The sequence below is a fragment of the Aquila chrysaetos genome, chromosome 13 (assembly GCF_900496995.4).
Source record: "Aquila chrysaetos chrysaetos chromosome 13, bAquChr1.4, whole genome shotgun sequence".
Classification (NCBI taxonomy): Eukaryota; Metazoa; Chordata; class Aves; order Accipitriformes; family Accipitridae; genus Aquila; species Aquila chrysaetos.
Genome location: NC_044016.1, coordinates 12944149 through 12957113, shown reverse-complemented (window position 1 = coordinate 12957113; position 12965 = coordinate 12944149). Strand labels below are relative to the sequence as shown.

Below are 12965 nucleotides of genomic sequence, written 5' to 3'. Positions count from 1 at the left end.
GGAAGAGGAGTGCTCCTTCAGTCTGCAAAGTTAAAGGGGCTACTTTTTGGAGCAGCAAATGAAAACCACTGCCAACTCTGAATCAGGTAGTACAGGCACCACTACCATTTCCTTCCAATCCATTTCAATGGATTTGTGTGTGAAGAGAAAACATTAAAAACCTCTTCCCTGAAAGGATTCTTCTTCTACTATTTGAAATTTTTGATGTTCAGAACAACTAGTCCCTCTGCTACAAAGCTGGAAAGGGAACACTGCATGCCCTGCAGGTCACCTGGACGTATACTATACATTGGGTCACTGACTCAATTCATCATTTGGTATTTTGAAGTATGTGTAATTGTTAGTCAATTAAACTATTTAACAGTAGCCCAGTTTCTGTTTTAGGATTACCTAATACCAAATTCCGTTTCATTACAGTTAATGTTGTATAGAAATAGCCACAATAATCTTTTCAGAACTTATCTGCATTATCTACAGGTGACCTTTGACAGTCAGCAGTTCACCTGTGCTAGTAAAGTTTATCCACCCCACCCAAGATACTCTGGGAATACTTAGAAGCTTTACAGGAATGTTAATAACTGCTATTTCTCTTTTTTTGCTTAATTTAAAACTTTTCTAGGGTATGGAGAACTATCAGTCACCAAAAGCAAAGGCAAACCTTACACAGCAGCACTGCCTCCATTCCCAGCACTTTCAACAAAGACACGCATCTGGGCAAGGCAGAAAACAGGTTCCGATAATGCTCAACAAATGATCCTTGATCTACCTTGAACACAACATTGCGTAAGATAAGAGATCTCAATCCCCATTACTCATAGGGAAGAAACACAAAGCCTGCCCAGTGCCTTAATTTTTTCTGTCAGTCACACTCACTGTATGAGTATCTTTGGACATACAAGTAGCAGTCCACCCAAGATTTCAGAACAAGAGTTTTCTAAGGTTGCCGACTAACATAAACTGGCATGTAGATCAAGTGGTGAGTCCATGCAGCAGTGCTGGAGTCTTAGGGTTGAGATAGTGAGAACAGATTTTAGAAGGACCACTGTCACTGCAAATACAGTTACAGTTGCTTCACTTAAACCATCAGATGAGCAAAATTACTAAAAAAAATTGCGTTATATTTTCCCTTCAAAAAAATCTCACAGAAATTATATTACATAAGAACAGATGTGAGTAGCTAGACCAGAAGCCCAACTAGCCACTCTCATTCCTGAGATGTAATAACAGATAGCAAGGGAAGAGTATAAGAAAAGGACAGAATGCTCCTGTGGCCTCCAGTAACTTAAGACACTAATATTTCCCACACCAGAGATTGTATCTGCAATTTTAAATGGCCATTGATCATTTTTTCCCTCCACAAACGTGTTAAATTTCCTTTTGAACATATATAAATTTTTAACAACAACGGTGTTCTGTAATGGTTAGTGCAACAGCTTGAATTCATACTGGAAGAAGTAGCACGTCTTTTTGCATTTAACATGTCCAAGTTGTTATGCTATGAGAAATGGTGATGGTATGTTCTCTATTTACCTTCTCCATACCAAACAAGCTTTTATAGACCTCTATCTTGTATCTCCATTATGGCTTTCCTGTAACAGCAAGTTATTTTGATTTAAAAAATCTGTGCACTTCACTTTGGTAAAAATCAGAACATATGTTGCACAGACAGCTTAATTTGGCTTCTTCACGCACATGATTACATACAGTTGTGTTGTTGGTTTTTTTTTCCCCACATGGCAGACTCCCTTCACCTTTCAAAATAAGACAGAAAAACAAAAGAAACAGAACTAAAGCTCCAGAGGCGACCAAGAATATACAAAATGAAGCCTTCAAGTAGAAAACATCATTCTAAGTAACTCCTTAACTTAGACAAGACATTAATTTTGTCTAACACAGTGTGGTTCAAATATTACCATTAAATTTCCTCCCATCTCTCATGCATGGTATACAAGACTAAAAATAACCTCATATGAATGATTTATATATATACACAGTTAACAATGTTTTGAAACATGATGCCTCAATTGTTATTACCTCTTCTTCTGGAGTCTCTGAAGTGTTAAGTTCATGCTTTTGACAGTAAGGACCTTCTTTCCAAGCTTCTGTATCACCACAGTCACAGAAACCTCCTCCACCTGACGTTGTCATCTAAAATTATTTAAAACCAAAACAGTTCACATGACTATACATATACATACATGCACACTAAGAAACGAGTAGTCATAGCTAAACTACAACAGCATGATCACAACACCTGACAGCTTTAGCCAGTACCCTGTTAAAATAGCACAGTGAAACCATGTCTGCTTCTATGATGGCTGAAAGCTTACCTACTTCGTCTGCCCATGCCAAAAGAAAATAAAAAAACCCCACAGACAAAAACCTTCAAACACCCCCATTCTGCCCCACCTGAAGGCTGGGGGTTTTTTCAGTTTTTCTAAATCTATTACTTTCAACACCATCTGCACTATTTCAGATTCTCACATTTTTAATCTGAACAAAGATAAATTGTTTCATATAGCATTATTACACAGTGAGTAAAAGATCTGCTGTTTATAGTAAAAGGGCTTTACAGACAACACCTGAATTGTTCATGTAAGTTTTAGTAAGCACAGAAAAAAGCATCTGAAAACTGTAATGATATATTTGCAGTATTTTAATAAAATTTATTTTAAAGCTAAGACCACCTCAAATTAATAAGTGTAATAATACTCTTTTTGAACCACAACTATTAACTGATTCATAGAAGAATTCTTCTTTCACCTATTTTTGGCATACAGGTACATTCTGTACCTATAGGTACATCCTACAGTATCAACAAAATTAGATGGACATTTGAAAGAACATTTGCTTACACTTTTGGATGTCACCTAGACTTGTTAATTCACTAAGCTTGCAAACTAAAAACCTACATACAAGAAGTATGCTGATATCAGCAAATTGGATTGGGTTTCTTGGGGCAAGTTGTTGTGTTTGTGGGGTTTTTTTTTTCCTAAAACCTGGTGCTCAGGGTAACCATGCAGTGATCAGATTTACATTAACAGCAGTGCAGTATTGTCAAAAATAGATTTACAGAAAGGCTATACCAATAGCTGTCACTTAGCTTCTTAGCTTAAAAACACACCAAGGCCGCCTTGGTTTTGTTTGTAAGGTTTTTTTAACTAATCTGTACTATTAATAGCAGTATATTACTAAAATAAAGAGCATCTACAGTTTTAGTTTTCTATTTTAACTTTATGTTTAAAAACAAACAAAAATCCTGCTATTGTACAGAATTTGATAATGATTCAGATGTTTAAAAGAAGTAAGTTTTAAATAAAAGGGGCTTCTTCATAAGGGTTTTTCAATGCCTTTTAAAAATAGTCAAACATCAAGGTCAAAGCAAGTCTAAAAACAACTCTAATGCGGTAAAATTCACTAAAGGGCACATGTTAAAAATATACATTTGTAACCTTAACTTGTGCATAAAATTTAATTGCTTGATATTTTAAAGTGTTAACTTTCAGAATTTACACTCAGATCAAAATACTCAAGTTCTTCTAAGATTATTGCAGACATAATTCCAAACTTTGTGTTCATCCAACATTTTGAAATTATGTATATATTCTTACAATTTAAACAAGGAGTTTAATACACACACAAAATTATTAATGACTACATCATATATTCCAGCAGTATTACTAACCCTGTATCGGTGTTCTCTATGAATACTTCCAAGAAAGCACTCCATGCATAACACACAAGTTGGGTCAACTGCACAGTCTCTGAAAACAGCAATAACAACAAGAACCAAACAAAAAAACAACAAAAAAAGAGAAGCATTAAACAAATTATTTTCCCTTTAATTACACATTTTACAACAGGTAATTTTCAAATATCACCAATATGAACCTTTTAACTAATGTATGTATTATTCTGAAAGAGGAAGGGGATGGCTTCCAAGGAGGGGGAAACAAATGAAGGACAAAAAAAAAAAATCTGTCCTCATAACAGAACAGGCTTTAAAATATTGTCTGGGTAGTATGTATATTTGGGCAATATAGCCATTGCCTTCAAGAGGTGAGACAAGTATATAAGCAAGTAAACAGATGAATTACAGAACACAGTACAAACAGGTAAACAATATAAACCCAAGCAAGTTCTCTTAAGTACAGAGTACAAGTATTAACAATCTTCAGCAATCAGACAAGACATTTTTTCACCGAACACTTAAAAGAAAGAGAGGACGCAATAGATTAGATCAAACCTCTGCTTCTAAGTTTAGCCCTACAAGCTTACTGAAAAGGTCCAATAATGCAATTTCCTCAACCAGGAGATCAGAGACCATAATAAGATCCTGTCTACAAGCACTGCTATATTAGATAGAAGTAATATTTCTAGTAAAGGGGGCTAAACAAATGAATGAGGCAATTATGCATTACATTTAACTGTCTCCCTGAGAAACACTGAAAATGCATGAACCTATGTAATGCAACTGACTTCAAGGCACCTCAAGATTAAGGGAGCCAGGTTTTGCAATGTAAAAAAAACTACCAAGAGAATGCATGTCTTATGATGGTTATTATTAAAACAAGAATTCAGAGACACAACTTATTTTGTTCAAAAGAAAACACCAGAGATCCTATGAAATGTTATTATCAAGAATTCTCTGCATTTCATTTCACCAAATAAATTAAACCAGGTAATCACTGAAAGATAATCAGACACCCATGACTTACTATGCATAACGTACCATTTTCACATTTTTTTTCCTCCAGAGGAGCCACTAAAGCTGAAAATGTCAAAGCAAAATTATACAAAGCTCTTCTGTTTTAGAATAATTCATGTTCGTTGCATTATTTTTTTTTAAGTAAAAAAAAAAAAAACAAAAACAAAAATATTTATTGCAATAACATGCGTACAGGATATAGATCAGTTCTACCATATTGGGTATTGATTCTTCAGAGCCCTGAACTTGTGGCAATATACTTATAAACCCAGTACCATTTGCCAAGTAATTTCTCAAACAAGTAAGGGTGCTTATACCTAAAGCAGAGGCAGACCTGTAAGCTGCACAACTGGACAGAAAAGCCGCTGCTTTTAAAGTATTTCATGGGCTCAGAAAACAAGTTTTTTCTGTATCCCACAAAAGTTTAAATTAAACTCTAATTATTCTTCATTACCACCTATAAGTCAAAGAAAATGTTTTTTGTTGTGCATTAATAATTAAGTTTTACATCTATGTTCAGTATTTAATCGAAAGAAGATGAGACTCCCTCTTGATAGCAGCAACAGCAAAAATATTCTGTATTCACTGCTGACCCTGACTTGAGGAGAAGACTGGACAAGATGGCCTACCAAGATACCCTTTCTAACCTGAATGACATTATGATTATATTTCTGTATTTAGATCACTTTTCTACTGAAACAAAGACCCTGACTATGAACAGTACATTCACTCATTCTCTGAATTCTACACCAATGGATTGCATTATTCTGTGTTTTCATCACACCTGACAGTATTCTCAGGGATATACTTTACATATTGAGTTGCTGGTCTTGAAAAAGCAAGTGTTTAGAAGAAATTAACAGAAGTCCCACAGTTTTCATTAGTCCATATGAAGAGTATTTGATCATTAACATATTACATCTAGGCTGCAACACAATTTGACTTGAATTAAAACACTAGTTCCTAGGTTTGGTTTTTTAGGTCTTTGGGACCAGATTTCATGAAAAGGTACTAAAGAAACTGTAGAAATTCTTTTTATAGCCTTTGTTAAGTCTTCAGCCTCCCTGCCTAGATCTCTACTTTTTCACAGCTGTGAAGGAAGAACCTAAGAACACCTGAAAGGAGATGGAGTTTTCTTAGTGGTTGAAAGTATCTAAAGTACCTACCAGTTTAATCTCATCCATCTCAAGATAAGAAGGCTCAAAACATTTCAAAACTACCTATTCTAACTGATCGTTAAAACAGAAATGCCGAAGAGGCAGTTTGCTAAGTATCTCAAGTCTACCCTGAATCAGAACATCAATGATCATGTTTCTAGAAGAGGAGAGCAACTAGAGAGTAAAATTCTACAGTCATTCTCTCCTTGTAAATGAAGGGGATGGAAACCCAGAAAAATAAACCCTTGAAATAAGACAGACATTCCCTCCCCCCGTCACCCCACCAAGTGTTCAAGTGTCCGAGCGAGTGGTAGAAACCATACAAAACAAGAAGAATCTGTGACAGAGAGGGTACAAACCAAACAAACTACAGGTCGTTCAGGAAAGAGAAGATAAGAAGGTAATGAATATACAGCTAGTAATACACTGGCTTAAAACTGAAGCTTTTTAAAATACCTGTAATTGGTTAGTAACTTTCTATCCTCTTTCAAGTAAAATGGTATTTTTAGAGAGATATAGAGAGAGAGGTGGGGAAGGAACAAGAAGCTGGTATGCCTGTTTTAGCATCCAATAGATTGGTTTAACAGGTCATGGAAAGAGGTCTAAAATACGGGATCAACACTAACAGCTGATATTAAACACCAGAATTACACACACATACACCTGCCCGCTTACTTCCGATTAGTGCCCTTAAATCACACTGACAGTTCACCCCAACCACTTCCTTAATCTTGCATTTCTTTTGTACAGAAAACACTCTAGACTATACTAATTAATATTCTTCCATTTGCAAATCTGTAGTGTTTTAATTTTCCCCTGGTCCACCTGTCATGAAACATTGCAAGGTTACTTTAAAAATACATTTGGGGTATTAACTTTTCATTAGGACAGTATATTCTTACTGAAAAATGTTCATGACCTCACAAATTATAAACACTTAACAATGCTAAGTTGAACTACCTGCAAGAATACGTAGGCTCTCCCACTTTAAAAACACGGCCACAGAGATGGGAAGGTTTGTTCGCTTGCTCAAGCTTTGGAAAACCAAATGCAGGATCTTCGCCACAAAGATACCATTCCATTGGTCCCAGCAAAACGTGTTGTGCCAGCATGTCTTCTCTTTGTGGGGCAGGGTTAGGACCCCTGCAGTAAATTTTTGGTACATAATAGGCCAGATGCTGGTACACTTCTTTCTGAAGGTCATTTGCTTGCAGCCATTTCTTTTAAATTAAAAGGAATGAGAACACAAATTGTTCGTTAATAAAAATACAAAACATAGTTCAATCCATCAAGATGATTTTTTATTTCTAAATCAAAAATCTAAAATGGCATTGCAAAACTAGAAAGCCATGCTTCCTTCTAAGTGTTAAATCTAGATGATCACAGAAGACAGACATTAGGAAAGGAATAATTTGTTTCCCTGCTTGCACATTTTATCCTTTTGACATACAAAAGTATTTTCAAAACCACAAGATTTAAGAGACAAAATTCTTAAAAATTTTCCTCCAGGATGCATGACCAGTAAAATGTCCCAACGTTAGCAGTGACTTTTAGGATAAGGCCTAGACTATGCTGGTTGCTTTTTGGAGTGCAGACTGATGCTGCCAGCTGGGGACAGAGAGGAACAGCGGAAGCCTGGAGTTGGCAAGGAACAGGCAAAGACAAAAAGCACAAGGAGAATGGCAAACACAGCATTAGGTAACAGCCCCTCTCTCATTTAATTTCAACAAATTACCTATGAAAATGAGGGGGGTTTGGTTTCTCCTACCACCAAATAACTTATCTGAATTATTATTTCAAGTGTGATGTTAGATCCATGAATTCGTCTATTAGGTCTGTGTGGCAAGGTTTTGGTAGTGGTGGGCTACAGGGGTGGCTTCTGTGAGAAGCTGCTAGAAGCTTCCCCTATGTCTGATAAAGCCAATGTCAGCTGGCTCCAAGACAGACCTGCCACTGGCAGCACCTCTGGGATAACATATTTAAGAAGGGGAAAAAAAACCACCTGAGCAATTGCAGCCAGGAGAGAAAAGTGGGAATATGTGAGAGAAACAACCCTGCAGACCCCCAGGTCAGTGAAGAAGGAGGGGAAGGAGGTGCTCCAGGTGCCGGAGCAGAGATTCCCCTGCAGCCCATGGGGAAAACCATGGTGAGGCAGGCTGTTCCCCTGCAGCCCAGGGAGGTCCACGGTGGAGCAGATATCCACCTGCAGCCTGGGGAGGACCCCACGCGGGAGCAGGTGGATGCCCAAAGGAGGCTGTGACCCTGTGGGAAGCCCACGCTGCAGCAGGGTCCTGCAGGACCTGTGGATCCATGGAGAGAGGAGCCCACACTGGAACAGATTTGCTGGCAGGACTTGTGACCCCATGGGGACCCACGCTGGAGCAGTCTGTGCCTGAAGGACTGCACCCCATGGAAGGGACCCACGCCGGAGCAGTTTGTGACAAACTGCAGCCCGTGGGAAAGACCCACGCTGGAGAAGTTCATGGAGGACTGTCTCCCGTGGGAGGTACCCCAGGAGGAAGGAACAGCAGAGACAACGTGTGATGAACCGACCCCAACCCCCATTCCCCATCCCCCTGTGCTGCTGGGGGGAGGGGGGAGAGGTAGAGAAAATCGGGAGTGGAGTTGAGCAAGGGGAGGGGTGGGGCGAAGGTGTTTTAAGATTTAATTTTTATTTCTCATTACCTTTCTCATTACCCTACTCTGATTTGACTGCTAATAAACTAAATTAATTTCCCCAAGTTGAGTCTGTTTTGCCCGTGACAGTAATTGCTGAGTGATCTCTCCCTGTCCTTATCTCGACCCAGGAGCCTTTTGTTATATTTTCTATCCCCTGTCCAGCTGAGGAGGGGAGTGATAGAACAGTTTTGGTGGGCACCTGGCATCCAGCCAGGGTCAACCCACCACAATTCTCTTAGTCAATCAACTGTAAAAAACAATGTTGACAGTTTTTAAAAGCCATCAAACTACTGTACCTGCTATAAGCTACTGAAAAACTCGCAGCTCTTTCCAGTTTGTTTTTTTTCTCTTGTAAACACACACAGAGTAAAAAAATCCTCTAGGATAACATCTATTTCTGCCTTGTGGATTACAATTTTACAAAGGTTTAAATTGCAAGTTAAGGCTGCAAAGTTTTTATAATAAACAAATGGGAGCAAGCACTTACTGCAAGTGTGCACTGATTAAATCCCGTGTTACATAAACAGCCTTAGTATGCCATTTCTCATTGTAAATATGACAACCAGATACCCCTGGCAACTTCAGAAAAAGAATTCAGAATCAACCTAAAACTGTACATGAAAACCGAGAATTAATTATACCAAAATAAATGGGTTTGGTAATCAAATGTTACAGCTTGATTTACTCTGAATTATTTATGACTTACTCTAAAGAACTTATGTTTGAGACAATGCAATTATAGCAAGTTCTTCAGGATACAGACATAAGAGTCAGCAGAGCATTTGTGCCATTTAAGAATGGCTGCATTATTGCCTTTTTTTTAAACTATATTGTAGTATTTTCATTTACTAGACTATGTTTTCCAAAGCAGAATTTCATATTAAAAAAACCATATTTGTCAGTACAGCTCTTAGTAGAATAATATGGTTTCCTCACCTCTCTTTTCCTAAGTTTGACTTCTTAAAATCATGATCAGTCTACTAAATCTTTCTGTATTGATCTAGCTTTGATGGTCAAAGCCCAGATTTTTTCCAAGGAAGTCCATGCAAAAAGGTTGCCAAAAAGCCATATCCAACATCCTAGAAGTTTACAGATAATCTCACCATTGCCACCGGGATTCAGAGAATACCGTACGAAAATGAAAAAAGTAAAGTTTTCATTACTAAGAATTTGATTTTTTTTTCCCCTAGCTTATTAATCTTTTCCTCTCCTTTCATCCTTTGCGCCAAATACCTACTACCGCCAGGAACTGACCCAATCACAGTGAAACTGACTTAAGTCTCTTCCATGATTTCCATTTAATAAGATCATTTTTAGATTATTTTCTAGGGCATATATTAGTTATTACGCCTGCATTTTTCTCAGCAAAATACCTTTAATTTCAGCCTTTTAATTCAGCAGTACATCATTAACTTCTATCTAGAAAATACACAGTGAATATTAGCTACACTACAAGCTCAGACAAATACCTAGCCAGAGAAAATTCTTGTTCCTCGAGTAAATGTCTTTCCCATCCCAAACATTCTGGCAGTAGTTGCCTGAAAGTTAGGTGTGGCAACACTGAACATCATCACACCTAAATCTCTTTGTGGAGCCAGTTCTATACACATAACTGTGCATACAGTTTTGAAAATCAGATCCTGGCTAAAAGAATATCAGAAGGAAGTACAGGCTACTAGGACAAGGAAACAGATGTCACTCCAAGAGCTACCAGGAAGGCAACTCAAAGTATTGTTGTGCATGTGAAATTGTGACTAGAAATATATACATATGCATCCATATGTTGTGCTACCTTTCCAAATCGCTACCTGGGAGGCACTGAACTCCAGCAAAACTACTCAAAACTTTGGAATTTGTTAACAAAAGGATTTTGTATTCAGGCAGGTTTTCAGTTAGTATTTGTTTATCTTCTAACCTGAAGTCACATGTAAGAAAAGCTAACATTCTACTCTCCCAATAAAGGTTTTTATTAAAAAGGGAAGTGCATTCCTCCTCACTTCCTACCCCCTCAAACTTGCTCTCCTGCAGCAATTTTTGACTGCCCTGAAAAAACACCTACCCAAAATTCATTGATCAAATAACATTTTATGTAAGTAAATACCTAATGGTCCACCAGGGTTTCTATTAAATCCAGATCTAAGAAAGAGATACCAGGAGAACAAAACATATAGTACAAATAAGCCACAAAACAACTCAGTTTACTGCTTCAAAAGCTTAAAGGTATAATTTATGTTTTTCTTAACTATACAAATAAACAGCTGCAATGTAGGCTCATGTTGTGTTACAGATAATTTATTCTTTTGATCGTTGTCCTTTGGAAGTTTATCGTTTAGTTGTTGCAATGAGAAACTGAAGCTTAAAGTGCTACAACTATTGCTTTGGGCTGGCATTTGTTTTGTTAATACTGGGCTATCAGCAAAATAATGCTATCAGCAAAGGAGGGAGAAAAACAACGCTAAAAGCCAAGCATGTTGTTTACATATACAATCAGGCAGCACCAGCAGCATTTAGTTGCTAGCACATTGTAGATTTGAGAGTGACAGATCTCAGAATTGTAGCTTATGCTGATGATGACAGAGAATAAAAATGAGAAAGAAATGACTAAATTTAAGCTGGCACTTGTACCTATAGCAAATTCCTAAATGAATTCCACTTGGTGCATGTCTCTCTTGGGTTTATCTACGGTGTGACCCAAAAAAACCCATCTGCTACTCACACAGACAAGGTCGTTTGGGCTCAGTTTGGGCTACTTAATGAAGTGTTTGATGAAATTATTGGGTTTGCTGTTGAGGGGAAGGAAGACTAATTCTGGAGCTAAACTAGCCAGGATATAGCTAACTATGCACGTTTGCCCATCTAATCATACCTTTGTCTGCACTGTAGAGATACCAGCATAATCTGAGGATAATCTTAATTATAACATTGTCTTTTATTTTCTTTTGGAAAGCAGCCAATGTAATTTTCATTTAAATATACACAGACAGCTCTTCAAGGTCTTACCCTACAGACATGCACATCAGCAGTCCCAATGTTTTAACATATATGTCCAGTTCCTCAAATGCACAAATGTCTATACGATCTGGCACCTATGCCAGAAACAAAAGCTTCTCTAAAAACTTTATCCTCAAGACTTCTTTTCCCTTTCAACTGCTCTTCATAAAAGTTGGAAAAATATATAAACATAAGTGGATTATTTCAAATATTACATTGATTTTACTAATATTTCCTCTACAAGCATCCCATTCTAATAGTCTGAAGCTTAACTAGTGCAAGCTTTTGCCAGAACTGCATCCTAAATACCGGGGAGGAAGGAAGAATCCTGTAATGAAAATTCAACGCTACAACGCATGTTCGGGCCCAGATGTCCACCTAAATTAATGGGGGGAGGGAGATCTTCTCACGTCGAGGCATGATTGCCGGCAGAGAGGTGTGAGAAGGTAGCAAACTAGTTAGGAGAACGAAACTTCTCAGCTGCTCGGGGAAGGCGAGGAAGCACTAAACGAAGGAGCGAGATGCTGAGAAGCGGCCCCGCTCCCGTTTGCGCCCGCCAAGCCCCCACGAGCGGCGGGGAGCCGCGGCCGCCCTCGGCAGGAGCTGACCACGGCCGGGCGGCTGGCTGGGGAGCCACCTGCGCCAGCCAGAACAACAGGAAAAGCTGGCTGCCATCGATTTCGGCTACTGCAATAGCGACGCCGGCGACAACGGCAGGATAAGGCCAGAACGAGAGGCCGCTGCCAGCCGGGGTGCCCTTATAACCAGCCCGGGCAGCGACACCCCCTCACCGAAGGCCTGCTCGCCCCCCCACCCCCGGGGACAGCCTCGCCCCGGCCCCCGGAACGGCCCCCGGCCCTCACGGCCCCCACCGCCGGCCGGGCAGGCCGGTGCCGGCCTCGCGAGCCCCTGCTCTTTCCTCGCCCCAAGCACTTCTCGCCCTTCCGCCCCGGGCCCGCCGCCTCACCACGGCGATCTCCTCAGCGGAGCACTCCAGCAGGCTCTTGTCAATGGCCTGCACCTCTGCCTCCAAGTCCGCCGCCATCTTCTCTCCCCCCCCCGCACCGAACCACCGCCGCCGAGGCAGGGACACCCGGAACCGGGCCCGGCCGGCCGCTCTGCCCGGGGAACCCACTTCCGCCCCGCCTCCGCCCGGCACGTCACCGCCCGCGGCGTCGCTGCGCCCGCGGGGCATTCTGGGAGTTGCAGTCTTTCCCCGCCACCCCACCCGCCCCTCCCGGGAGACGGCGCCAATTGCCCGGGGCCCTGGTGCTCGGCACCCCAGCGCCACGGACGCCCTCCTCGTCTCCTCCAAGGCGAAGCGATGCCCGGGGTGGGGGGCATCTCCCGTCTCGCTGGCAAAGCCGGGTGGCCTCCACGTCTGAAGCCTGCTAGTCCCTGGCGGGCCCGGCCCGCCAGCGCGGCCCGCG

General features: G+C 40.3%; 1 protein-coding gene across 3 annotated transcripts in view; it reads right to left on the bottom strand.

Moving 5' to 3' along the window:
- Window positions 1-12669, bottom strand: part of UBR2 (ubiquitin protein ligase E3 component n-recognin 2) — a 59423-nt gene extending 46754 nt beyond the window's left edge. For 2 of the 3 annotated variants that reach the window (XM_030034398.2, XM_041128180.1), the window contains exons 1-4: window positions 12503-12669; window positions 6826-7085; window positions 3686-3764; window positions 2035-2148 (exon numbers count right to left, since the gene is read on the bottom strand). In XM_030034398.2, the coding sequence (XP_029890258.1) occupies window positions 2035-2148; window positions 3686-3764; window positions 6826-7085; window positions 12503-12580 (531 nt within the window). In that variant the 5' untranslated portion in view covers window positions 12581-12669. The remainder of the gene's footprint in view (window positions 1-2034; window positions 2149-3685; window positions 3765-6825; window positions 7086-12502) is intronic. The other variant, XM_030034399.2, reaches the window with a different exon arrangement.
- Window positions 12670-12965: the final 296 nt, after the last annotated feature.